The sequence below is a fragment of the Saimiri boliviensis genome, chromosome 10 (genome assembly GCF_048565385.1).
Source record: "Saimiri boliviensis isolate mSaiBol1 chromosome 10, mSaiBol1.pri, whole genome shotgun sequence".
NCBI classification, from domain to species: domain Eukaryota; kingdom Metazoa; phylum Chordata; class Mammalia; order Primates; family Cebidae; genus Saimiri; species Saimiri boliviensis.
Genome location: NC_133458.1, coordinates 8,454,064 through 8,481,475, shown reverse-complemented (window position 1 = coordinate 8,481,475; position 27,412 = coordinate 8,454,064). Strand labels below are relative to the sequence as shown.

General features: G+C 41.6%; 2 protein-coding genes across 5 annotated transcripts in view; one reads left to right on the top strand and one right to left on the bottom strand.

Annotated features, from left to right (window-relative positions):
• GIMAP7 (GTPase, IMAP family member 7) overlaps window positions 1–25,528 on the top strand; it is a 57,674-nt gene extending 32,146 nt beyond the window's left edge. The window contains exons 1-2 of one of the 2 annotated variants that reach the window (XM_003929845.4): window positions 14,379–15,014; window positions 20,571–25,527. In XM_003929845.4, coding sequence (XP_003929894.1) covers window positions 20,612–21,496 — 885 coding nt within the window. In that variant the 5' untranslated portion in view covers window positions 14,379–15,014; window positions 20,571–20,611 and the 3' untranslated portion in view covers window positions 21,497–25,527. Of the gene's footprint in view, window positions 1–14,378; window positions 15,015–20,570 lie in introns of those variants that run through there. The other variant, XM_074378926.1, reaches the window with a different exon arrangement.
• On the bottom strand, window positions 166–7,604 carry GIMAP1 (GTPase, IMAP family member 1). Of its 3 annotated transcripts, none has more exons than XM_010340453.2 (4): window positions 7,457–7,604; window positions 5,021–5,150; window positions 4,007–4,055; window positions 166–1,471 (listed from the first exon to the last, which is right to left on the bottom strand). In XM_010340453.2, exons 2-4 carry the CDS (start codon window positions 5,087–5,089, stop codon window positions 594–596), a joined length of 996 nt encoding a protein of 331 aa, XP_010338755.1. In that variant the 5' UTR covers window positions 5,090–5,150; window positions 7,457–7,604; the 3' UTR covers window positions 166–593. The 3 variants fall into 3 exon arrangements, with proteins under 3 accessions (XP_010338755.1, XP_074235026.1, XP_010338757.1); XM_074378925.1 differs by lacking the exon at window positions 5,021–5,150 and adding an exon at window positions 6,957–7,095 and having other exon boundaries at window positions 7,457–7,603; XM_010340455.2 differs by lacking the exon at window positions 5,021–5,150 and having other exon boundaries at window positions 7,457–7,602.
• Window positions 25,529–27,412: the final 1,884 nt, after the last annotated feature.

Genomic DNA, 27,412 nt, shown 5'->3' with positions numbered 1-27,412 from the left:
GAACTCATCCGTCTTGCATAACTTACCCTGCGAGTATATAAGTGCTTTTTTTTTTTTTTTTTTTTTTTTTTTGCAGGTAGGGATGGCAGAGTTATGTCTTTGTTCAGGGGGCATGTAAGGCAGATGAACAAAGATCTGCAAAGATTGATTGCCTTTGACACAATGTGATCATGCAGTACATTTATTTATGGAAATAAATTCCATTCGAATAAACAAGGGTGCACAGGACTGCAGCTCTGCGTTGGGATGGTTCTTGCTTGTGGTCCTGAGGGACGACCAAGAATGGGGGACAAGCACCCCTCATCTGCTCTCTAGAGAGAGGGCAACTAAGTGTGGGGAAAGGCAGCCGAGCCCTCTGTAGAAGAGGCAAAGCAACAGTGGCCTTTGGCTTCAGTGGGGAGAATGCTCAGAAAGGGCCGAGTGGCATGAGGGGGTTTTGGTGGGAGATGGGTCCCGGCAGAACTCTTACGGTGGTGGAGGTGGTGGATTATGGCGAGGTAAGGGAGGAAAGGAGAGTCTGTGGGCTCTGAACACCAAGCGAGGAGGATGAATGCGATTATCAGCTGAGGGATCGGAGCCACATTTACAATCTGTCAGCCAGATTTGACCTCCGCAAAGACCTCCGACTGGCGCCTCTGGAGCAGCAACCAGTGCAGGAGCACGCCTCCCAGCAGCAGGGCCAGGCCGAACTTCCAGCTCCAGGGCAGCTTCGACCACGCCGCCAGCGCCGCCCGCAGCCAGGCGCTCCACCGCCTCCTCCGCCCGCGGGCGGCCACGCGCTCCGCCACTCTCTGGAGCCGCTTCCCGGGGTCCGCCCAGCGCAGCTGCTGCGCCAGCTCGTACACCTCGTTGGAGTAGTGCGCGCCCTCGCGCTCCCGCACCAGACCCTCCACCAGCCCCAGCAGCTGCTCCGCCTGGGACTCCTGCTCCGGGCCGGTGGCCCGGTTGTCAAACGCACAGACCCGGCCCCCGCACTGGGCCACCAGCTCGCGCAGGGCCCGGTTCTCTGTGCCGCGCACGTAATCGTGCAGGGAGCCCCCGGCCAGGTCCTCCTTCCTGGTGAAGACGATGACCATCCACTTCAGGACGCCCTCCCCGAACATGTCCCTCACCTGCCTCACCACCTGCTGGTCCTGGGCGGTGAACCGGCCCAGCTGGGTCACCAGGAGCAGCGCGTGGGGCCCGGGGGCCGAGAGCAGGTAGCAGTGACCTCTCTCCTTACAGCGGGGATCTGTCCTGGGCACGTCGGAGCTGAAAATGTCCGGAGTGTCCACGACTTCCACGTGCCACTTGTCCCACTTGCGGCTGGCCGTGGTACAGGCCGTGGTCACAGACATGGCCCCCAGCCTGGACGGGAACCGTCTCTGGCCCAGGATGCTGTTCCCGGTGGCGCTCTTCCCGGCCCCTGTTCTCCCAACAAGGATGAGCCTCAGTGTGGGCTTCTGCCGGGACTGGGTGTTCTCTGCTGAATCTGCGAGAATGAATTATTTGTAAGCTCCAAACCTAAGCCAGCCTACCCAGGTGAATGGATCTCCTGGATGTCTTTTGAGCCAAAGAGAAGAGTGGGTTAGACTTTTGCTTTTTAAAGCAATGCTTCACTGAGGTGATTTGATGAGAAATCTGTAGTCCTGGGTGGTCCTTACTCATCCATTCCTGTCCCCTTTGGCTTCCCTGCATGACCCTGCTGATGTCCTAGAGCCTGGGGAACATTTCTCTAGGGGACCCTTTATAGTTTCAGGCCATTACCTCATCGGACAGTATCCCTCTCTGGTCATCTGCACACATGCAGGCTGCACAGGGATCCATTCCCCTGCCTTCCCATTGACCTTCCCGCAGGGACAACTGTGCTGGGCTCTCTAACAAGTCATCCAGAAACCACTCGTTGGAAGGCAGAGTAGGATCGGAGCGGGATCCAGTGTCAGACCCTGGGTTTGAACAACCACCTCTGCACTGGCTAACTGGGTAGCTGTGGGAAGTTATTTTATCTCCCTGAGCCTTCATTTCCTTTTCCTGTAAAATGGGAATAATAATATCCATGGTTCCTCAGAGAGTTCTTGAGAGGGTTACATAAACTAATCCACATACATGCTGAGCACAGTGGCTGGCATGTGGAACACCCTTGGTGAATCAAAGTCATTGCTTTGAGGAGCTGGGAATAACAGACCACCATGTCACCTTCGGTGGTAATAATATTATCTGGGGGCTCCTGATTCAAATTCAGATTTGGCGCCATTTCTAAGCCCCTGTCTGTAATTTTGAGCCAACTTCTGGGAAGTTGAACTGATATAAGTCAACTGTTTTTAGGTCAACCTTGTATACAGAGCCTAAGACGGTGAGGCAATATATTGGTTTTCACTCTCTAAGATCAACTTCTTTTGAAATCATCATCCCTGCCCATCTGGATCTGGGCATTTGAGGACTGGCATTGCTCTCTGCAGGGGTTCCAGGGACCTCAAGGTCTAAAGTTATCTAGGCCAGTGGCAGGCAGAATGGCATCTACCATCCCACCCCAGAGATCAAAGCCTAACACTTTATTCCAAATCAGCTGGGCCATACCAGATTCAGCTCTCAGCTTTGCCATTGTATTAACAGAGACGAGGAAATTACAAAGCCAGTGTTCTTGAATTGTTTTAGTCCCATTCACACGTCACTAATTGACTTCCGATTCTGATTCTGATAAGGAGAGAGGCACCTAGAGGGTGCCTACCCATACCTGGAAGGTAGAATACCTGATTGGTGGCCTCTGCCCTGCCACTGTCTGAAGTCCATATACTAGAAAATTTCTGAATTTCACTTTTGTCACCTTTTAAATGAAAGGGGTGGATTTTGATGATCCCTGAGGTGCCCTCTAAATCTGCCCTTCCAACATCTTGTTTCACTTCTCTTGGTAGATTTCAAAGCTAGTTCATCTGTGTCATAGACCACGTACCATGACTTCATTACCCATCCTAGGACCACACAATATTTCCAAGTCACCTATTTTGAAGAGTATGGCAAAAGTCACTCCTTTCCATTCGTAGCTCTTCTCAATAATTATTTCTGGTCTTACTTAACCTCTGTAATCCTCAGTTTCCTCATATTGAAAATGGGAATAGTAACTGTTTAGTCTACCTTAAAGGTTCCTTTGAGGAATAAGTGGGATGTTGCATATAGAGCCTGTCATACACTGAGCTACTCACGGTGACAGGTGTGACAAGCCACCCTGCAGTGCTGGCATCCTGACCAAGTGAGTCCTTTATCATTCAAAAAAGCAGTGCCGCCCCGTCAAAATGGAAGGTAGGCAGAGACATTTCTCTTAAGGTGGGGTGTGAAATAAATAATTGGGAGTTATTCCACCTCCCTGCTTTCCCTGTTCAGTCAGGATGTCATCTCTCTCCTAACCAAATACCTTCACTGGGCTCTGTCATCATTCTGCTCTTACATCACCACGTAAGTCAGTCATTGAGAGAAAACGATTGTGAATCCCTATTCCTCTCCCGTTCTTGACTTGGATCATAGTCTGTAAAATCCAACAGCAGAACCATGTCACAGAGGTGCTCTCTTTGTCATTATTAGTCAGTCTTCGTTTCCCATCTTCTGTCTTTGAGTCTCTTTCTTCTATCTCTCTCCCTCCCTCATTTTCTCTCCCTTGAGCCCTAATAATATTTTAACTCTTACACATTGTTCTCCAACACATTCTTGGGTAAACCATGTTTACTCCATCTTTTATACCCTTGATCCTCTCCCCGTAGAAAAGGTTAGAGCCTCAATTGTTATGCTATCTTACTGAGGCAGTCAAAAGACTTTCCAACATCACACAGCAGACCAGGAGCAGAGATGGTGCTGGGGCTTTCACTGTGATATCCTAGTGGTCCCAACTCCTCTATGTTTTAGAAGATACTAAAGGAATTTTCTCCCAGAAAAAGCATCTCTTAGATGTCTTCAGACTTGAGTCATTCCCAACCCCTGTACCAAATCCAGGCACAAACATAGAGGGCATGTGTGCCCTCCAGACACACGTTCTTACCATGGAGATGCTCCTCATCGCTTCCCATCTTTGCTTGTCCCATGCTCACCTGGAAGAGTCACAAACACAGCTCATTTGTCCACTTATTTATCACATAGGTATACATGACGTAACTTGGGAGGAGAGCAAGATGCTGGGGAAACCACAGTGAGAAGACATTGTCCCTGCCTTCAAGGGTCTTAGAATCTAGTTGTGTATTGTGTGTGTGTTTGTGGGAGTTGGGTTGGGATGAGGTGGGGAAAGAATGCAAACAGAATCAGTTACAAGTCCTACTTTAGGAGTGACATTAAGATATTGAATATTAAGATTAAGATATTAGGATATGGAAGAGCAGAATCAGGGCACCCATCCTGTTCTTAAGTTAGAAGGACATTTTGGAACCATTTAATGTTTTCTGTTCTGGCTCAGAAATGAAATGAAAGAAGAGGGTATTCTATGTCAATGACACATGAGCTGTAGAAATAGATTTTTCTAGGGAATTTGGGGGTTACAAGAGACTTGAGTAAAAACCCTTGAATGTCTGAACATGTACTCAGTGACGTAGGGAACTGCCTTAGTGGGAACTGGCCTAGCAAACAAATGAGAAGACACTTGAAAAAAATCTCTTTTCTTGGGTTCACAAATACATACAACAAGCTGACCTAAGAGCTTTTAGCTCTGCTCTCACAAAGCCAAGTGTCTATTTGCTTGTCTGAATAGGAACTCTGTGCTGGGGAGGCTCGAATGCTGTCATCCACCTTCTGCTTTCCTTCTACCTGAGGCTTTTCTAAATAAAGTAATTGTGCCCTATCCTAGCATTATTTAATACAACTAACACTCCGTGATCCAGTTTGCCTGATCACGCAAGCTCCTGAACACAAATGTACTTCTCCCTCCCTCTAGGTCTCCAGCCTCATTCCCAGCCAGTCCCCTACTCAGTCAGCTGCTTCACGAACAGCAGATTCCAGGGCCTTTCCAACCCACTCTGCTTCCCCTCCTAGAACGATTGCTCCTCCCGACCTGTCTGTGCCTCACCATCCATGTCAAACTCCACCTCTTTGTATCTTCCACCCTGGTCACTGAGGTACCCGTGTTCTCTCCCATTGGCACGACACATGAAGGAAGGGCAGAGAGAGAGGCTGGCTACAGATTTGTAAGCCACCGTCTGTAAGAAAGAATGCTTTTCACTTTAAATAGTTTAATGCTATTCACTTTAAATAATGCTTTTCACTTTAGACAATTTCACAAGGTAGCAGTTTGGGGAAGCATGGAACTAGATAACTTTGGCAATCCCTCAGAGTTTTACGATGATAGGATTCTACTTATTTTACGTTTTCCATTAAATATGTGCCTTTTGTAACTTCAGATTTCAACTCTTACAAACTTTGAGTTAACTCTTGAAACTGCATTACAAACTCTGTGGGAAGTTCCAAATGGCCCAGCTGATTTCTGCAGGTCCCTGGGGCATACTTTCTTTTTGTAGTCATTGACAAGGACTTCTTGCTTCAGCCAAATTCTTGTCCTTTGCTCTGAATCTTGTGGCTGCTTATTCATTTTCTGCTCTGTCTCTGGCTGAAGGCTTGGAGAACGGGTTTGCTCATACTCATTCCAAAGCTGTTTCTGTCTCTGCAGAAACTACCCTAACCCTCCCTAAAGCCTTCAATAAAGTTCACTCCATGGGCCTTAATGTGGTTAATTCTTTTTTATGTATGAATTAACAGATAATCATAATTGACACCAGAGCAGAAAATGAAGCAGCCGCCACAAGATTCAGAGCAAAGGGCAAGAATTTGGCTGAAGCAAGAAGTCCTCGTCAATGATCACAAAAAGAAAGTGTGCTTCAGGGACCTGCAGAAATCAAGCAGGTCATTTGGAACTTCCCACAGAGTTTGGGATGCAGTTTCAAAAGTTAATTCAAAGTTCTTAAAAGTCAAAATCTGGAGTTACGAAAGGCATATGTTTAATGGAGAAGGTAAAATGTATAGAATCCTCTAATTGTAAAACTCTGAGGGATTTCCAAAGTTATCTAGTTCAATGCTTCCCTAAACTGCTACCTTTTGAAATTATCTAAGGGACTCTTTAAAGTGAAAAGCATTATTTCTTACAGATTGTGGCTTACAAATCTGCATTTTTATTTTTATTTTATTTATTTTTTTTTGAGAGGGAGTTTCGCTTTTGTTACCCAGGCAGGAGTGCAATGGCGCGATCTTGGCTCACCGCAACCTCCGCCTCCTGGGTTCAAGCAATTCTCCTGCCTCAGCCTCCCGAGTAGCTGGGACTACAGGTGTGCGCCACCATGCCCAGTTAATTTTTTTTGTATTTTAATAGAGACAGGGTTTCACCATGTTGACCAGAATGGTCTCGATCTCTTGACCTCGTGATCCACCCACCTCGGCCTGCCAAAGTGCTGGTATTACAGGCGTGAGCCACCGTGCCAGGCCACAAATCTGCATTTTTAATCTGCACCTCACTCCCCTTGAGTGATTCTAATGCAGCTTATCTGTGGATCTGAATTTGGGAATTGGTTATCTTAGCCCACTCCTTCGTTGTACAGATGAGGAAATTCTGATGGCTCAGAAGCCAAGAGGGCCCTGGGCAGCTTGGACTGGGGAGACCTTTAAGGGCACATGTAGGGCAAGAGTTTGAAGATCATATTCATAACCTTAGATGTCTCTTGACAGACCTTGCTGTGAGTAGTGTTTAGGAGAGTGGTGGATTAGAGGATTCAGCTCAGACGTATACAGAATTTTCATTCTAACTTGTTCTGAGGTTAGAATTGCTTATATAGCCTCTGACATATCCTTTACCTTTGCTGAATATGCATTCATGGAGTGTTTACTGCCTTCTACAGTGTGTTTTGTTTCCCTCAGTATTTCTGGCAAACACTTACCTTACTTACTTGGGGAGTAGAGAAAGGATTTAGTCTCAAATCTTTTGTACCTAAGATTCTTGCTACTTCTTTCAAACTTACTTCATTTAAAACTTGAAACATCCGGCTGGGTGCAGTGGCTCACGCCTGTAATCCCAGCACTTTGGGAGGCTGAGGCAGGTAGATCATGAGGTCAGGAGTTGAAGACCAGCCTGGCCAATATGGTGAAACCCTGTTTCTGCTAAAGATAAAAAATTAGCTGGGTGTGGTGGTCTGTGCCTGTAGTTCCAGCTACTCGGGAGACTGAGGCATAAGAATCTCTTGAACCTGGGGAGCAGAGGTTGCAGTGAGCTGAGATCATACCACTGCACTCCAAACTGGGCCACAGAGCGAGACTCTGTCTCAAAAAAAACAAAACAAAACTTGAAACATCCTTAAAGTCCTGGGAGCATGGAGTTATGCCTTTTAGGCTCTGCTCCCCTACCTTGTACTTAGTAGAAGGTAGGTGCTCCCTTACTTCATTTCAACGACAACATCAGACACTGAATGCTTCCTACACCTCACAGCTCCCACCCTCAACCAGCTCCCAGGCTCAGGCTCACCTTTCCCCGTGACATGCTCTGAAGTTGGCTCTGAGAAGTCGTGACTTATTGAGTTCACTGTGGTCGTGAGTGCAGAGGGCTCTTTGCTTCTGGAACACGGAGGAAGTCACGGAGCTACTAGGGACTCAGAGCTCAGGAAGCTGAGGGAGTGCCTGATGGTGATGACTTAAAGAGACAGAGACACTCAGCAGTGAGGTGGTGGGCGTGCCATTTTTCCAGTACAAACCCACCCCCTGCTTTGGACTAAGGTGATGTTTTCAGGATGTCCCTGTGACACTGATGCCTTGTTCCCACAGTGGCTATAACCTAAGTGGGGAAGAACATTTTAGGTTTCTGGAGACTGTCATTATTTCTAGCCTCTGACCACTTCTAATCTTATTTTCATGTGCTTTTTGCTTCTGAGATACTTTTGTATAAAATGTTGTCCTGAGAGTCTCCTTTCCCAGGACAGGCATTCAGAAAGGAATCCCTGCCTGGGCATCGGTCTGGACAGTGCCATCAAGGTGGTCCTATCTGCTAGGCACATCAGGTGCAGTCTCATTATTCTCAAAGAAAAGGAAGCCTTCTCCAGCCATTAAAAATAGGACAGCACATGTTCTCACTCATAGGTGGGTGTTGAACAATGAGAACACATGGGCACAGGGAGGGGAACATCACACACTGGGGTCTGTTGGGGGGTGGTGGATTAGGGGAGGGACAGCAGGGGGCAGGGAGGTTGGGGAGGGATAACACTGGAAGAAACGCCTGACGAAGGTGACCGGGGGATGAAGACAGCAAACCACCATGGCGTGTGTGTACCTATGCAACAATCCTGCACAATCTGCACATGTACCCCAGAACTTAGAGTACAAAAAAAAAAAGCAGCCAGTTATATCACCTGGTGAATGAAGAATCTGAGGAACCCATATATGAATGTAATAATTATTATACTGGAGTGACGATGGATGGAACATATTAGGATACTTTCTGTTGAAGGCAACATTACAGATAAGGGCTTTTCACCAGTATATAACTATAGCCTGGTGTTTTAAAATAATGTGGGGTGGCAGTAATATTAGGACATTTGTTTTCTCACTTCTGACTGTTTATCTCGTAGTCTGTTTACTGAAGCCTAATACAGGCACACTTTTAAAAAATTTGTATATATTTTTATTTATTTTTTATTTTAAGTACCTATGCAACAACCCTGCATAATCTGCACATGTACCCCAGAACTTTACGTACATGGCAAGGTGGTTTGCTGCCTTCACCTACATCTGGCATTTCTCCCCATGTTATCCCTCCCCAATCTCCCCAATCCACGCTGTTCCTCCCCTAGCCCCCCTCAACAGTCCCCAGTGTGTGATGCTCCCCTCTCTGTGTCCATGTGTTCTCATTGTTCAACACCTGCCTATGAGTGAGAACACGTGGTGTTTGATTTTCTGTTCTTGTGTCAGTTTGCTGAGAATGATGGTTTCCAGATTCATTCATTTCCCTATAAAGGACGTGAACTCATCGTTTATGGCTGCATAGTATTCCATGGTGTATATGTGCCACATTTTCCTTGTCCAGTCTATCGTTGATGGACATTTGGGTTGGTTCCAAGTCTTTGCTATTGTAAACAGTGCCACAGTGAACATATGTGTGCATGTGTCTTTATAATAGAATGATATATAATCCTTTGGGTATATACCCAGTAATGGGATTGCTGGGTCAAATGGAATTTCTATTTCTAGGTCCTTGAGGAATCGCCACACTGTCTTCCACAATGGTTGAATTAATTTGCACTCCCATCAACAGTGTAAAAGTGTTCCTATTTCTCTACATCCTCTCCAGCATCTGTTGCCTCCAGAACTTTTAATGATCGCCATTCTAACTGGTGTGAGATGGTATCTCAATGTAGTTTTGATTTGCATTTCTCTAATGACCAGTGATGATGAGCATTTTTTCATATGTTTGTTGGCCTCACATATGTCTTCTTTTGAAAATGTCTGTCGTATCCTTTGCCCACTTTTGAATGGGCTTGTTTTTCTCTTGTATGTCTGTTTTAGTTCTTTGTAGATTCTGGATGTTAGCCTGTTGTCAGATGGGTAGATTGCAAAAAATTTTTTTCCCATTCTCTTGGTTGCCAGTTCACTCTAATAATTGTTTCTTTGGCTTTACAGAAGCTCTGGAGTTTAATTATATCCCATTTGTCTATTTTGGCTTTTGTTGCCAATGCTTTTGGTGTTTTAGTCATGAAGTCCTTGCCTATGCCTATGTCCTGAATGGTTTTGCTTAGGTTTTCTTCTAGGATTTTTATGATGTTAGGTCTTATGTTTAAGTCTTTAATCCATCTGGAGTTAATTTTAGTGTAAGGTGTCAGGAAGGGGTCCAGTTTCTGCTTTCTGCACATAGCTAGCCAGTTTTCCCAACACCATTTATGAAACAGGGACTCCTTTCCCCATTGCTTGTTTTTGTCAGGTTTGTCAGAGATCAGATAGTTGTGCATGAGTGGCATTGCTTCTGATCTCTGTTCTGTTCCATTGGTTTATGTCTCTGTTTTGGTACCAGTACCATGCTGTTTTGATTACTGCAGCCTTGTAGTATAGTTTGAAGTCAGGTTGCGTGATGCCTCCAGCTTTGTTCTTTTTGCTTAGGATTGTCTTGGCTATGTGGGCTCTCTTTTGGTTCCATATGAAGTTTAACGTGTTTTTTTTCCAGTTCTGTGAAGAAGGTCATTAGTGGCTTGATGGGGATAGCATTGGGACAGTATGGCAATTTTCACAAAATTGATTCTTCCTAAGCATTAGCATGGAATGTTTTTCCATCTGTTTGTGTCCTCTCTTATTTCGTTGAACAGTGATTTGTAGTTCTCCTTGAAGAGGTCCTTTACATCCTTTGTTAGTTGTATTCCTAGGTATTTTATTCTCTTAGTAGCAATTGCGAATGGGAGTCGGCTCTTGATTTGGCTCTCTTTAAGTCTGTTATTGGTATATAGGAATGCTTGTGATTTCTGCACATTGATTTTGTATCCTGAGACTCTGCTGAAGTTGAGCTCATCAGTTAAGGAGATTTAAGGCTGAGACGATGGGGTCTTCTAAATATACAATCATGTTGTCTGCAAATAGAGACACTTTGACTTTCTCCTTTCCTAATTGAATACACTTTATTTCTTTTACTTGCCTGATTTCTCCGGCTAGAACTTCCAATACTATATTGAATAGGAGTGGTGAGAAAGGGCATCCTTGCCTAGTGCCAGATTTCAAAGGGAATGCTTCCAGTTTTTGCGCATTCAGTATGTTATTGGCTGTGGGTTTGTCATAAATAGCTTTTATTATTTTGAGATACGTTCCATCAATGCCTAGTTTATTGAGAGTTTTTAGCATAAAGGGCTGTTGAATCTTGTTGAAGGCCTTCTCTGCAACTATTGAGATAATCATGTGGTTTTTGTCTTTGGTTCTGTTCATGTGGTGGATTATGTTTATAGACTTGCATATGTTGAACCAGCCTTGCATCCCAGGATGAAGCCTACTTGACTGTGATGGATAAGCTTTTTGGTGTGCTGTTGTTTGCCAGTATTTTATTGAAGATTTTTACATCTATGTTCATCATGGATGTTTTCTTTTTTTATTGAGTCTTTGCCAGGTTTTGGTATCAGGTTGATGTTGGTCTCATAAAATGATTTGGGAAGGTTTCCCTCTTTTTGGATTGTGGCAAATAGTTTCAGAATGAGTGGTACCAGCTCCTCTTTATATGTCTTGTAGAATTCAGCTGTGAACCCATCTGGACGTGGACTTTTTTTGGGTGGATTAATTGCTGCCTCAACTTCAGCCCTTGTTATTTGTCTATTCAGGGTTTCAACTTCTTCCTGGTTTAGTCTTGGGAGGGTGCAAGTGTCCAGGAATTAATCCATTTCTTCCAGGCATATTGGTTTATGTGCATAGTGTTGTTTTTAGTACTCTCTGATGGTTGTTTGTATTTCTGTGGAATCGGTGATTATATCCCCTTTATCATTTTTTATTGCATCTATTAGATTATTCTCTCTTTTCTTTTTTATTAATCTGGCTAGTGGTCTGCCTATTTTGTTGATCTTTTCAAAACCCAGCTCCTGGATTTACTGATTTTTTGAAGGTTTTTTTTTTGGTCTCTATCTCCTACAGTTCTGCTCTGATCTTAGTTATTTCTTGTCTTCTGCTAGGTTTTGAGTTTTTTTGATCTTGCTCCTCTACCTCTTTCAATTTTGATGATAGGGTGTCGGTTTTAGATCTTTCCTTGCTTCTCATGTGGGCATTTATTGCCATAAATTTCCCTCTAGACACTGCTTTAAATGTGTCCCAGAGATTCTGGTATGTTGTGTCTTCATTCTTACTGGTTTTGAAGAGCATCTTTATTTCTGCCTTCATTTCATTGTTTAGCCAGTTGACCTTTAGGAGTAAGTTGTTCAGTTTCTATGAAGTTGTGTGGTTCTGAGTTAGTTTCTTAATCCTGAGTTCTAATTTGATTGCACTGTGGTCTAAAAGACCACTTATGAAGCTTAGTTTGGCTGGATGTGAAATTCTTGGTTGAAAGTTCTTTTCTTTAAGGATGTTGAATATTGGTCCCCACTCTCTTCTGGCTTGTAGGGTTTCTGCTGAGAGATCTGCTGTGAGTCTGATGGGCTTCCCTTTGTGTGTAACCTGACCTTTCTCTCTGGCTGCCCTTAGCATTTTTTCCTTCATTTCTACCCTGGTTAATCTGACGATTATGTGCCTTGTGGTTGCTCTTCTTGATGAATATCTTTGTGGTGTTCTCTGTATTTCCTGGACTTCAATGTTGGCCTGCCTTGCTAGTCTGGGGAAGTTCTCCTGGGTAATATCCTGAGCAGTGTTTTCCAGCTTGAATTTGTTTTCCCCATCACATTCAGGTATACCTATCAGATGTAGATTAGGTCTTTTCACATAATCCCATGTTTCTTGGAGGCTTTGTTCATTTCTTTTCACTCTTTTTTCTCTAATCTTGCTTTCTTATTTTATTTCATTGAGTTTATCTTCAATCTCTGATATCCTTTCTTCTGCTTGGTCAATTCAGCTATTGAAACTTGTGTATGGTTTGCGAAGTTCTTATGTTGTGTTTTTCAGCCCCATCAAGTTGTTTATGTACTTCTCTAAGCTGGTTATTCTAGTTAGCATTTTGTCCAATCTTTTTTTCCAGGTTCTTCATTTCTTTGCATTGGGTTAGAACATGTTCCTTTAGCTCAGGAAAGTTTGTTATTATCCACCTTCTGAAGCCTGCTTCTGTCAATTCATCAAACCCATTCTCTGTCCAGCTTTGTTTCCTTGCTGGTGAGGAGTTGTGATTCCTTTGGGGAGGAGAGGCCTTCTGGTTTGGGGTGTTTTCATCCTTTTTGTGCTGGTTTCTTCCCATCTTCATGGATTTATCTACCTGTGGTCTTTGTATTTGGTGACTTTTGGATGGGGTCTCTGAGTGGACACCCTTTTTGTTGATGTTGAAGCTATTTCTTTCTGTTTTTTAGTTTTCCTCCTAACAGTCAGGCCCCTACTCTCTTCTGGCTTGTAGGGTTTCTGCTGAGAGATCTGCTGTGAGTCTAATGGGATTCCCTTTGTGGGTAACCCGACCTTTCTCTCTGGCCGCCCTTAGCATTTTCTTCTTCATTTCAACCCTAGTGAATCTGATGATTATGTGCCTTGGGGTTGCTCTTCTTGATGAATATCTTTGTGGTGTTCTCTGTATTTCCTGGACTTGAGTATTGGCCTACCTTGCTAGGTTGGGGAAGTTTTCCTGGGCAATATCCTGAAGTGTATTTTCCAGCTTGGATTCATTCTCTGCATCACATTCAGGCACACCTATCAAACGTAGATTAGGTCTTTTCACATAGTCCCACATTTCTTGGAGACTTTGTTCATTCTTTTTTATCCTTTTTTCTCTAATCTTGCCTTCTCGTTTTATTTCATTGAGTTGATCTTCGACCTCTGATATCATTTCTTCTGCGTGGTCAATTTGGCTGTTGAAACTTGTGCATGCTTCGCAAAGTTCTCGTATTGTGTTTTTCAGCTCCATCAATTCACTTATATTCCTCTCTAAGTTGTCTATTCTCGTTAGCATTTTTTAAAATCTTTTTTCAAGGTTCTTAGTTTCTTTGCATTGGGTTAGAACGTGTTCTTTTAACTCAGAGAAGTTTCTTATTACACACCTTCTGAAGTCTGATTCTGTCTTTTCATCACACTCATTCTCCATCCAGCCTTGTTCCCTTGCTGGTGAGGAGTTGTGATCCCTTGTAGGAGGAGAGGTGTTCTGGTTTCAGGTATTTTCATCCTTTTTGCACTGGTTTCTTCCCATCTTTGTGGGTTTATCCACCTGTTGTCTTTGTAGTTGCTGACTTTCAGATTGAATCTCTGAGTGAACTTCCAGTTTGTGGATGATGAAGTTATTTCTGTTTCTTAGTTTTCCTTCTAACAGTCTGGCCCTTCTGCTGTAGGACTGCTGAGGTCCACTCCAGGCCCTGCTTGCCTGGGGATCACCTGTAGCAGCTGCAGAACAGTAAGGGTTGCTACCAGTTTCTTCTTCTGCTATTTTTGTCCCAGAAGGATACCTGCCAAATGTCAGTCTGTTCTCTCCTTTATGAGGTGACTCTTTGTATATACAGGGGTCAGGGAGCTGCTTGAGGAGTCAGTTTGTCCTTTATTGGAGCTCAAGTGTTGAGCTGTGAGCTCCATTGTTCATTCAGAGTTGCTGGGCAGGTAAGTTTAGGTCTGCTGCAGCAGAACTCCCCTTTTTTTCCCCCAGGTGCCCCAGGGAGTTAGGGCTTTATGAGTTTCCATTGTGCTGCTGCCTTCCCCCCCCCCGCCCCCCCCCCCCCCCGGGCTGCCTTGCCCAGTGAGGAAGCAGTCTAATTACTGTCTGCCTGCAGAGGCTTTGCTGAGCTGCTGTGGGCTACGCCCAGCTGCCATGTGATCTTCCCTGCAGTCCTGTTTATATGGGTGTAGTTAGAACTGTCTAGGCAATGGTGGCCTGCCTCTGTAATGGTGGACTCTCTCTGTAGTGGCAGGTTGCCTTGGCAATGGCGGGCTGCCTCAGCAATGGTGAACTGCCTCCATAGTGGTGGAGTGTCTCAGCAATGGCGGATCCCCCTCCCCCACAGAGCTGGACCATCCTGGGTTCCGCTGTGCTTGCTGTGAAACTCTCAACCCAGAGTGTTTTCAATTACTGTTTTTTTTTTTTTTTTTTTGGGTTGGGGGGCGCTGGGACCAGCTGAGCCTGATCCCCTGGCTCCCTGACTCAGAGTTGTTTTTTTTTTTGTTTTTATTTAGTTGAACGGTCGACTCTCTCCCAGGTGTTCCAGTCGCCCTCTGAGCTTTCACTGGGAGCTGCGATCCTGAGCTGTTCCTAGCCGGCCATCTTCCCCAGGTCTCTCGGCACTTCTATTTCTGTTTCTTTAAAGACAAACGGTATTTTTTTGTGTGGCTCCGCCCAGTCTGAGTTTCCTGACTCAGAGGTTTTGGTGGGGGTGTAGATACCTTTGCCTCACAGTAAAAGCAAAAGCAACAACTCAAGCAGCCTCCTTGGAGAAAATCAGAGAACTCAACTTACTCAAGAGAAGGTGAGCCTGGCTGAGAAGAGGGACTGGTGCTGTTGGGCTGCATAGGGCAGTGAGGACAGGGTGTCTAGTGGAGTGGATTCCGCCCTGAGGAGGAACAGGGCACTGTGCCAGCAGCACTGCGTGGAACATGCCATGGGAGGGGTGGGTGGGAAGGGGAGTGAGGAGATTGGTTTGCACAGTGTCCATGAATCTCATATGTAAGAGGACACGCATGACTGCATAGTGAACCTCCACTCACTGCTATTGTGGCAGACACAGAGTGTTGCCTGATAACCTTCATAGGAAATTAAGGGCTCTGAAAGCAGATTTTTAGAGGTGACAGGCAATTTAGAGACCTGTCCATTCCTATAAAAAAGGAATATTATGTTTTTGATTTTGTGTGTATGTGTATGTATGTGTGCACACAAAACTCAGGGCTTTTTTTTCTGCTGCCATGATGCTAGATAAATGCCAAAGTTAACGTATGAAGATATCGCAGAAATAATAACAGGAGATGAAAGGCATAGTACTGTCCTAGCTCTTACACAGATTAACTACGTAACCTTGGAGTATCCACTTTCGATTGCTACCATGACAAATGACAAAAAATGTAGTGGCCTAAAACAACATAAAATTTTCCTTTTGCAGTTCTGGAAGTCAGAAGTCTAAAATGAGTGTTACAGGAATAAAATCAAGCTAATTAGCAGGGTACCTTCTGGAGGTTCCACAGGAGCCTTCTTACTGAAAAAGGATCAGAATCCCAATTCCAGAGATTTTGGTGATTCTCCAAGGGGCACCCAGCTCACTCATGGCAAAGGAACACTAGGATTCAGTCTGCTGACTTTTTCCAGCATGGAACAGAGTCAAGCTGTGTCCCTAACAGTGTAACATGTGGAGTTGCTGTGCCTTTCAATACGAAAAGAGTTGCTAGAAAAGACCTTTATAGAAATCTCTCTATGAAAGCCTAAGGACAACCCTGCAAGATTGGTTTTACTTTCCCTTTCTATAGCAGAGGGAACTAAATCTCAAGGAGCTTACAAAATTTTCTAGAACTGGTGGGTCTAGCCACAGTTCAGAACTGTCCACCTCTGTTGTAAATGCTTTTTCACTTCTCAGCCTTTCTCTTAGCTGGAGATCCTCTGGATCTTCCCAGAACCACTTCAGAAAGTTTTATTATTTTTTTTAAACTGTACTTTAGGTTCTGGGGTACATGTGCAGATCATACAGGATTGTTGCATAGACACACATGTGGTAAGGTGGTTTGCTGCCTGTATCAGAAAGTTTTAAAGTGATTTTTCTGACCATCTCTCTCACGTTTGGCTTTTCAAGATGGGAGAGAGGGAAAAGTCCACAAGAAATGTGAAGCCCTCCTCATGGTTCCCTTATCACAGGCTGGCTCCCAGCTCACCTTTCTGCAGAAACTGTGGATCATCTCTGTAGAGTATTTTGAAGAGTAAACAAGATATACAAAACATGCTTATCAGGGTGCTCTGATATGCAGTGTATACTTGATAATGCTTACACTATACAAGGGTTAATTTTTTTATTTGTGGAAAATTTATACTAATTCAATGGTAAAAATAATTAAAGAACTTCCATGTACCTATGCTGAAATTCCACAGTTATCAACTTATGCCGGTCTTGTTCAACTATTTGCTCCTGTTTTCAACTCTATCACAGATTATTTTGAAGCAAATGTCAGACATTTACATCATTTTATCAGTAAATATTTGAATATGTGTCTCTGAAAGATAAAGACCATTTAAAAACATATCCACAGTTTCACAAACAGACTTCAAAAAGCAACTATAATTTTTAATACTACCAGCTGTATTCAGATTTCCCTGAAGATCTCAAAATGTTTAAAATAATTTGAAGTAGGATCTAAACAAAATCCATATGTTACAATTATTTGACACCTCTTACATTTCACTTAATGTGTAGGTTTTCACCTTCCTCGTTTCTTGTGTTAAATGTCTTTGTTTAAAGAAGGGAAGGTCTTTTGTCCAACAGTACTCATTCTGCTGATTGCATCCTAACAATGTCATTTAACATGCGCTTCCAGTGTTTTGTGTGAATTTATATTAATGGGGAGGGTGGATCAGATTAAAATTTGGCTTTGCTTTTTTAAGGGGGAGTATGTCAAAATCCAGTAGTTTATAATAGATGCTATCCTAAACTTTCATTAGAAGGCACAAAATGTTTGAGTGTCTGTCTTTTTGTCATGTTAGCAGATGTTAATGGTTGCCTAGAATCAATTCGTTTCATTGAGAGTTACAAAAAGATGATATTTTATCACTCTTTCTTCATTTTTTAGATGGAGTAGTCCTATACAAAGGAACTTTCATTCAGTGATTCTTTCATTTTTGTGAAATATAGTTAAAAGATGAGATGTATGAAAGACAAAATAAATGCTTCTTTCTCTTTAGTTGTCAATGTTCGGAATGAGTCATACTCCAAAGGGAGTAATTAACTTCTTTCAGGAAGATGGTGTTGCTATAAACTACTGGATTTGGACATATTTTAATCCACTGGAACAATCTTTGTTAATGATGCTCAAATTGTTCCATCTTTGTCTGGTTGGAACCCCTTTAAGGTGGTTTCCAATTCCTTCTGATAAAACTAAATAATTCTTGTAGCATCCCTGCTTTCTAGTATGAAAGATGTTGTAGGATAAACTTGTATGTTTACTGGACCACACCTGGAATCAGTACTTTTTCTTTTTCTTTTTCTTTTTCTTTTTTTTTTGGAGACGGAGTTTCGCTCTTGTTACCCAGGCTGGAGTGCAATGGCGCGATCTTGGCTCACCGCAGCCTCCGCCTCCTGGGTTCAAGCAATTCTCCCGCCTCAGCCTCCTGAGTAGCTGGGATTACAGGCACGTGCCACCATGCCCAGCTAATTTTTTTGTATTTTTAGTAGAGACGGGGTTTCACCATGTTGACCAGGATGGTCTCGATCTCTTGACCTCATGATCCACCCGCCTCGGCCTCCCAAAGTGCTGGGATTACAGGCTTGAGCCACCGCGCCCGGCCAGTACTTTTTCTTAGAGTCCAAATTTCTTTGTGGAAAATGCCATTTGAAGTTCACAATCTAGGTATTAAGTGCACACATTGCTACTGGGCTGACCATGATTTATACCTTTTAGATGGACTTCAAAACAGTACACACACACACACACACACACACACACACATACACAGAGTGAAATTATTAATACTGCATTTTCAAGCCTCTTGGGACAATTCTTTTTGGTTCATCCTTGACACAAAATCAATTAAGTTTATTTGTTTCATTTGCTTTTAATTTTTACTGGTGTTTTAAAAGATGATTTTTGTTGTATAATTATGTAAACTATTTACATGGTCTCAAGATCAAATTTGCAAAAATGAAGGATAATCACAGAAGTCTAATGCCCATTTTCTGTTCCTGTCCCTTGCACCTTGTTCCTCCCATCTTCATATAAATAACTCTTTTGTTTGTTTAGTTTTCAAGTGGTCCTACCATTGCTTTTTTCACCTTCACATAAAAATTATTCACATATATAACTAATATTCCTCCTTGTTATATAAATGGTAGCAAATTGTACATTATTTTCTTCACTTTGCTTTTTTCACTTAACAGTATACCTCATCTCTTCATACTGGTATATAGATATATTTCTCATTCCTTTTTGCAGTCGGGTGGTACTTTTCTGTATGAATATACCTTAGTTTATTCAACTGGTGCCCACTGACGGGCATCTGATAGGGCTTTGGTCTTCTGCTGTTACTAACAGTACTGCATGAATAGCCACATGCATTTTTCCTTCTGCATTTTTGTTATCACAGCTCTGGGATAAATCCTAAAATTGGGATAGATAATCAAAGAGTAAATGCACGTGTAATTTTTCAAGGTATTGCTACCTTCTCCTCTAGAGGTGTTAGATTGTTTCCTTCACACTTGTCATGCAGGAAATTTCCTGTTTCCCCATACCTTTACCACCATATTATGCTGGCAAATGTGTGGACTTTTGCCATACCTATAGTTGAGAAATAGTTACCTCTGAGTAATTTTTAAGTTATTCTATGTATTTAATTTATTTTTCTCTACTGTGAATGGACTTGGATACCTTTTTATGTATTCAAGAAACATTTGCATTTCTTTTTTTTCTTTGACCATGTGTTCATATCTCAACCAATTTTCTATCAAGTCACTGGTCTTTTGCTTCTCTACTTTTAGATATTCTTCATATAATAGGGAAAGTAGCCTTCTTTGAGATAAATTGGAAAGAATGTTTTCTAGTTTTATATTTATATTTTAATTTGTCTATGGTGTTTATGCCTTAAATAAGTTTTTAGACTTTTATGTAATCAAACTTATCAGTTTCTTCCTTATACTATTTTATATCATAGTTATAAATATCTTTCCCACTCCCAGATTACAAAGAATTTACCCATTTTAAATTATTTATATTGGATAGTTTTTACATTTAAATTTCTGATCTATTTGGAATTTGTACAATATGAGGAATCGAATGCAACTTTATCATTAGAATTGCATCCAATTATATGGTGGTATAGTTATCTCAGTGTTGCTTATAAAAATGTCCATCATCTTTCTCATTGGTATGAGGAGTTGCTTCACAGAATGTAAGTTAATGTAAATGAATTGAATATCAATGAATATAAAATGAGCAATGGTCAATTTGCGAATTCTCTTTTTCTGTTTCATGGCATGTCTCTATTCACTCACCAATATCACACTGCTTTAATTAGGGAGACTACAAGTTTTAACTGTCTAGTAGAGCAGTCTTCCCTTGTTCTTCTTTTCCTTGATTGTCTAGGCTAACTTGCATTGTCCTTCATCCAAATGAACTTTATAATCAACTATTTTAGCTACAGAAAAGATGACAAAATTTAAAAATTCATATTTATATGAAATAATGTTAAAGAAATTATACATATATATATGTATATAGTTTCTATTCTATAAACTACTTTAAACATGAATCAGTGTTAAATTTGGCCAAATATCTTTCCTGCATCTAGCTAATGTTCTTCTTAGCCTATTAACAGGATGTGTTGTAACAATCAGTATTCTCATATTGACCCACCATAGTTTTTCTGAAATAAATCACACTTAATCATAGTCTATTATTTATTAGTGTCTAATTATTTAGGATTTTTATATTAATATTCACAAATGAGACACATATGTAGTTTGTTGATGAAATATTTGTCAGCCTTAGGAATTAATATTGTACTTGCTTCATAGAAAAAAATTAACTTTTTCCTTCTTTTTATATGGTCAGGAACAGTTTTAGGTAGCTTTGAGATAATCAGATCTTAAACGTTTTAATAGAATTTCCCTGCGAAATCATCTGTACCTGGTACTACTTTGAGGGGAAACTCTTTAACTGCTTTCTCTATTATTTCTTCCATAATAATTGGACTATTTCATCTTTCTCTCCTTACTGGGCTCAATATGGGTAATAGAATATTACAAATTTTCAGGAAGAAAGAGAAAGCAGAAAGGAAGGTTGGGAATGGGTCCCACTTACCAAAATTGGCTTTTTTCTTCTCTCTTCCTCTTCTTAAGGTCTTGTACGTGCCTAAGCTACAGAGCCTCTTGACGTGAGCATGGCTGAGAGTGAGGACCGCTCTCTGAGGATCGTTCTGGTAGGGAAAACTGGAAGTGGGAAAAGTGGGACAGCCAACACCATCCTTGGAAAGAAAATTTTTGAGTCTAAAATTGCTGCCCAAGCTGTTACCAAGACCTGTCAAAAAGCATCCCGGACCTGGCAGGGGAGAAACCTTCTTGTTGTTGACACTCCAGGGCTCTTTGACACCAAGGAGACCCTGAACCACACTTGCAGGGAAATCAGCCGCTGCGTCCTCGCCTCCTGCCCAGGGCCCCATGCTATTGTCCTGGTTCTGCAGCTAGGTCGCTACACTGAGGAAGAGCAGAAAACCGTTGCATTGATTAAGGCTGTCTTTGGGAAGCTAGCCATGAAGCACATGGTCATCTTGTTCACTCGCAAAGAAGAGCTGGAGGGCCAGAGTCTGGATGGCTTCATAGGAGATGCGGATGTGAACCTAAAAAGCATTTTAAATGAGTGCGGGAACCGCTGCTGTGCCTTTAGCAACAGCAGCCAAACAAGTGAGGCAGAGAAGGAAGCTCAGGTGAGGGAGCTGGTGGAGCTGGTAGAGGAAATGGTGCAGTGCAACAAAGGGGCTTACTTTTCTGACGCCATATACAAGGACACAGAGGAAAGGCTGAAACAACGGGAAGAGGTTTTGAGGAAAATCTACACTGACCAATTAAACGAGGAAATTAAACTAGTAGAAAAGGAATATGAGCATAAATCAAAGGAAGAAAAGGAGGAAAAAATAAAATCGCTAAAAATGAAATACGATGAAAGAATTAAAAATATAAGGGAAGAAGCTGAGAAAAATGTATTTACAGATGTTTTAAATAAGATTTGCAAGATGCTTTCAAAAATATGGCATACCTTTTGGCATTAATATAAATGTTATTCTTTCTTCTTAATTTACTATGATTCGCTAATGTGATGAATCGTATTTTCCAAATATAGTTACAAAAATACCTCCCTCTCCTTAGCTTTATTAAGGTTTTATTGACAAATAAAAATTGAGTATGTTTAGGGTGTATAATATGATGTTTTAATATATGTATATGTACATTGTGAAAGAATTAAATCAAGGTGATTAACACATCTAGCACGTCTCGGTTACTATTTTCTTTGGTGTGGTGAGAACATTTGAGGTCTAATCTCTTAGCAAATTTCAAAAATGCAATACAATACTATTAAGTATAGTCATCATGCTGTATGTTAGATCTCCAGAGCTGATTTATCCTGCGTTAACTAAAGTTTTGTACCAACAATTCTCCATTTCCCCCAACCCCCAGTCCCTGGCAACCAACATTCTATTCTTTGCTTCTGTGAGTTTTACTTTATAAAATTCCACATGTAAGTGAGATCATGCAATACCTGTCTTTCTGTGCTAAGTTTACTTTACTTACCATAATGTCCTCTGGGTTCATTGTTCATACTGTTGCAAAAGACAAGATTTATTTCTTTTTCAAGGTTGAATAATGTTCCATTATTAGTAAAATGTTAATAGTGCACCACATTTTCTTTATCCACTCATCTGTCCATGGACACACTTGGGTTTTTTCCTATCTCGGCTATTGTGAATAATGTGTAGTGAGCATGGGAGTGCAGATATTTCTATAATAATGCTCATTGCAGCATTACTCTCAATGGATAAAGATATATTTTAGTGGAATATATATTTATAAGCCATCTAGTTTATGGTATTTTTATAGCAGCCCAAATGGACTAATACCTAAAGGAAATGAAATATATCTTTATCACATATATATGTATATATATCATATATATATATGTATATACACACACATACATATATTCAGTAGAATGTGTGTTTAGTGGAATATATACTCAGGGGTCTCTGTTGGGCCTCTTTAATGATGGCATGAATTTCATTCATAGGCCTCTGCCCCCATGACCTAATCACCTCCCTAGGGCCTTTCTCCTTATACCATCACATTCAGGGTGAGGATTTCAACATATGAGTTTTGGAGGGACATGATCATTTAGACCATAGCATTCTATTTCTGGTTCCCCAAAATCTATGCCCTTATCACGTGCAAAATACATTACTTTCATCCCAGTAGCCCCAAAAGTCTTGTTCCAGCATCAATTTTAAAATGTAACGTCGACGTCTCATCTAATTATCATCTAAATCAGTAATGAGTGAGACTTAAAGTACAATTTATTCTGAGGCAAATTGCTTTCCGGTTGTGAATCTGTGAAATCAAGCATATTATGAGCATCGAACACAGTATGGTGGGAGAGGCACAGGACAGACATTCTCATTCTGAAAGGGAAAAATAGGAATGAAGAAAGGAGTGACAGTTACCAAGCAAATCCAACAACCTATGGCTCAAGAATAATCTTTTTTGGCTTGATGCTGTCAAGGCCCACTGATATGGAAGTCCTGCCTTTTGGACTCTTTTTGGTGGTAGTCCAGCCTCCAAAACTTTGCCTGCCCCCACAGCTTTGCTGGGTTCAGCACACACCACACCGGAGCCTGCCAGAGCTGCACCTAGGGGAGCTGAGCAAAATGGTAACAGAGTGTGGGGAGCAGAGTCCACAACATGAGGTAACACTGGTCATAGATGTGTGGCCTTATTTCTGGCTCTCTAATCTGTTCCATTGGTCTACATACTTGTTTTTAGACCACTACTATGCTGTTTTGGTTATTGTACTCCTGTAGTATAGTTTGAAGTGGATAATGTGATGCTTTCAGATTTGTTCTCGTTTAGGATTACTTTTGCTATTCAGGCTCTTTTTTGGTTCGATATGAATTTTAAAATCGCTTTTCCTTAGTTCTGTGGAGAATGTTTTGGTAGTCTGATAGCAATAGCATTTAATCTGTAAATTGATTTGGGCATTATGGCCATTTAAACAATATTAATTCTTTGCCTTCATGAGCATGGAATGTTTTTCCATGTGGTTGTGTATTTTTCTAATTTCTTTTAATAGTGTTTTGTAATTCTCATTGTAGAGATCTTTTACCTCCCTGGGTAGCAGTATTTCTAGGTAGTTTATTCTTTTTGTAGCAATTGTGAATGAGATTGTCTTCCTGATTTGCCTCTCGGTTTGGCTCTTGTTGGTGTATAAGAATGCTAGTGACTTTTGTACATTGATTTTGTATCCTGCAACTTTTCTGAAGTTGTTTATCAGCTCAAAGAGATTTTGGGCCAAGACTATGGGGTTTTCTAGGCATAGAATCATGTTGTCTGCAAACAGAGATAGTTTGACTTCCTCTCTTCCTATTTAGGTGTTTTTCATTTCTATCTCTTATCTGATTGCTCTGGCTAGGACTTCATTCTATGTTGAATAGAAGTAGTGAGAGAGTACATCCTTGTCTTATGCTTGTTTTTAAGGGGAATGCTTCTAACTTTTGCCAATTCAGCAATGTTAGCTGTGGGTTTGTCATAGATGGCTCTTACTATTTGGATGCATGTTCCTTCAATATCTAGTTTATTGAGAGTTTTTAAACAAGAAGGAATATTGCATTTTATCAACAGCATTTTCTGTGTCTAATAGTCATGTTGTTTTTTGTCTTTAGCTCTCTTTATGTGATGAATCACATTTATTGATTTGTGTATGTTGAACTTGTTTCCCAGGAATAAAGCCTAATTGACCACGGTGGACTCACTTTTTGATGTGCTGCTGGATTCAGCCTACCAATATTTTGTTCAGATTTTTGCATCAAAGTTTGTAGGGGTCTGTCCTGCAGACGCTGCCTAAGTGACGGATAAATAATGTACATTCAAACACAGAATACAGTGAAAGAGTGAGCTGGGCTGTCTGGGCCATTCACTCAAAGGAGTTAATGGCAGCTGGCTTGAGCAGCCCCTACTCCAGGCTTTTATTTAGTATATCAAAGAACAAGGGTCTTTGGATCAACACCATTAGTGGGCAATTAACTTCTGCCAACCCCCTAAGTAAAAGGCAGTTAAGCACGTAGGGATGATCAAAGGTTTTGCTAATGGAGGTGGAGGTAAACAGACTTATCTGGAGAAGCTTCTTTTACAGTTTGTAGTATTTACTGTCCTAATGCCCTAAACTAAAAGCCAGTCACCTTCCACCCATTCAGTCACTACACGCTATGTAAACCTTTGGCCTTTCAAAAAGATTTGTGACTATTCCCTAAAGCTAGATCTAATGTTTTTCCTTTAATATTTTTGCCACCACCCTGAACCCCCTCATCTCCCTCCTTTTTGTTTATTTTTTTAAATATATGTTTTACTGCATTTTAGGTTCTGGGGTACATGTGAAGAGCATGCAAGATTGTTGCATAGGTACATGCATGGCAGTGTGGTTTGCTGCCTTCCTCGCCATCACCTATATCCGGCATTTCTCCCCATGTTATCCCTCCCCAACTCCCCACCACCTGCTGTCCCTCCCCTAGTTCCCCTGCCACAGACCCCAGTGTGTGATGCTCCCCTCCCTGTGTCTATGTGTTCTCATTGTTCAACACCCGCCTATGAGTGAGAACATATGGTGTTTGCTTTTCTGTTCTTGTGTCAGTTTGCTGAGAATGATGGTTTCCAGGTTCATCTATGCCCCTACAAAGGACACGAACTCATCATTTTTTATGGCTGCATAGTATTCCATGGCATATATGTGCCACATTTTCCCTATCCAGTCTATCATCAATGGGCATTTGAGTTGGTTCCAAGTCTTTGCTATTGTAAACAGTGCTGCAATAAACATTCATGTGCATGTGTCCTTACAATGGAAAGATTTATAATCCTTTGGATATATACCCAGTAATGGGATTGCTGGGTCAAATGGAATTTCTATTTCTAGGTCCTTGAAGAATCTCCATACTGTCTTCCACCATGGTTGAACTAATTTACACTCCCACCAACAGTGTAGAAGTGTTCCTATTTCTCCACATCCTCTCCAGCATCCACTGTCTCCAGATTTTTTAATGATTGCCATTCTAACTGGTGTGAGATAGTATCTCAATGTAGTTTTGATTTGCATTTCTCTAATGACCAGTGATGATGAGAATTTTTTCATGTTTGTTGGCCTCATGTATGTCTTCTTTTGAAAAGTGTATGTTCACATCCTTCACCCACTTTTGAATGGGCTTGTTTGTTTTTTTCTTGTAAATCTGTTTTAGTTCTTTGTAGATTCTGGATATCAGCCCTTTGTCGATGCATGGCTAGATTGCAAAAATTTTTTCCCATTCTGTTGGTTGCCAATTCACCCTAATGACTGTTTCTTTTGTGTGCAGAAGCTGTGGAGTTTGATTACGTCCCATTTGTCTGTTTTGGCTTTTGTTGCCACTGCTTTTGGTGTTTTAGTCATGAAGTCCTTGCCTATGCTTACATCCTGAATGGTTTTGCCTAGATTTTCTTCCAGGATTTTTATGGTGTTAGGTCTTATGTTTAAGTCTTTAATCCATCTGGAGTTAATTTTAGTGTAAGGTGTCAGGAAGGGGTACAGTTTCTGCTTTCCGCACATGGCTAGCCAGTTTTCCCAACACTATTTATCAAACAGGGAATCCTTTCCCCATTGCTTGTTTTTGTCAGGGTTGCCAAAGATGAGATGGTTGTAGATGTGTGGCATTGCCTCCGAGGCCTCCGCTCTGTTCCATTGGTCTATATCTCTGTTTTGGTACCAGTGCCATGCTGTTTTGATTACATAGCCTTGTAGTATAGTTTAAAGTCAGGTAGTGTGATGCCTCCAGCTCTGTTCTTTTTGCTTAGAATTGACTTGTCTATGCGGGCTCTCTTTTGTTTCCATGTGAAGTTTAAGGTGTTTTTTTTCCAGTTCTGCAAAGAAGGTCATTGGTAGCTTGATGGGGATAGCATTAAATCTATAAATTACTTTGGGCAGTATGGCCATTTTCACGATATTGGTTTTTCCTAACCATGGGCATGGAATGTTTTTCCATCTGTTTGTGTGATAGAGCAGGTGCAAGCCATTATGATGAGGGAACTGTAAACGTCAGAATGCAGAGGATTTTCTCTGGGACATTCTAAACTTTAGAGAAGGATCTTCTAATGATGTACCTGGAGTGAAATACTCTGAAGTGTGGGGCTCTAGGTGGGAGGGAAGGGTGTTGTGAGTTCCACTATTTCATGTTCAGATCATCAACCAATCCCCATTTTCAGCCCTATAGCTCCACTGCAGCTGGCGTTTCTGAGCCTGAACTTTCCCAGGACACTCCAGCCAACTTCTCTGGCCACCTCAGCTCCAGCCTGTCTGGGCTTATGCTCATTTTTAATGTACTGCCCCACCACACCCTCTTCTCTCTCTGCCTTACAGAATTAGGGTTAAATCTCTTATCACTAATGCTCACGCTCCCAAGTTCTCTATAACATTGTGACTTTATAACCTTTTAAACTTCATTATTCTTACTTTAACAAGGTTTGCAGGAAGTGAGGATGTCTTTGGTCTATAATATACGTTAGCCTATTTTACAGAATGCTTAGCTTATGGCCAATTTGCTACTTTGACTATGAAATCTCATTCTCACTTCAGTAGCACATATACTAAAATTGGAATGAGACTATGAAATCTCTGATCTCTTACTAAATAGAATTAAATATAATAAGAGAAAATGTGAAATAACTTTTACATATTTATATTTACACAGAACCAGTTGTGGTCATTCACAACTTGGAAATCAAGGAATTCTAATGCAAAGTTCAAGTTGTAGTTGGTTCAAAAAAATTAATAGTTTTTAGAAGGAATCTGCTAAGCTTTTAATAAGTAGTGTAGGATTTTAAAACTCCATTGTCAGGATTATAAAAGGCAAAGTCAGGCAGAACACTTGCACTAGGCATTATACCCAGCTCAAGACAGA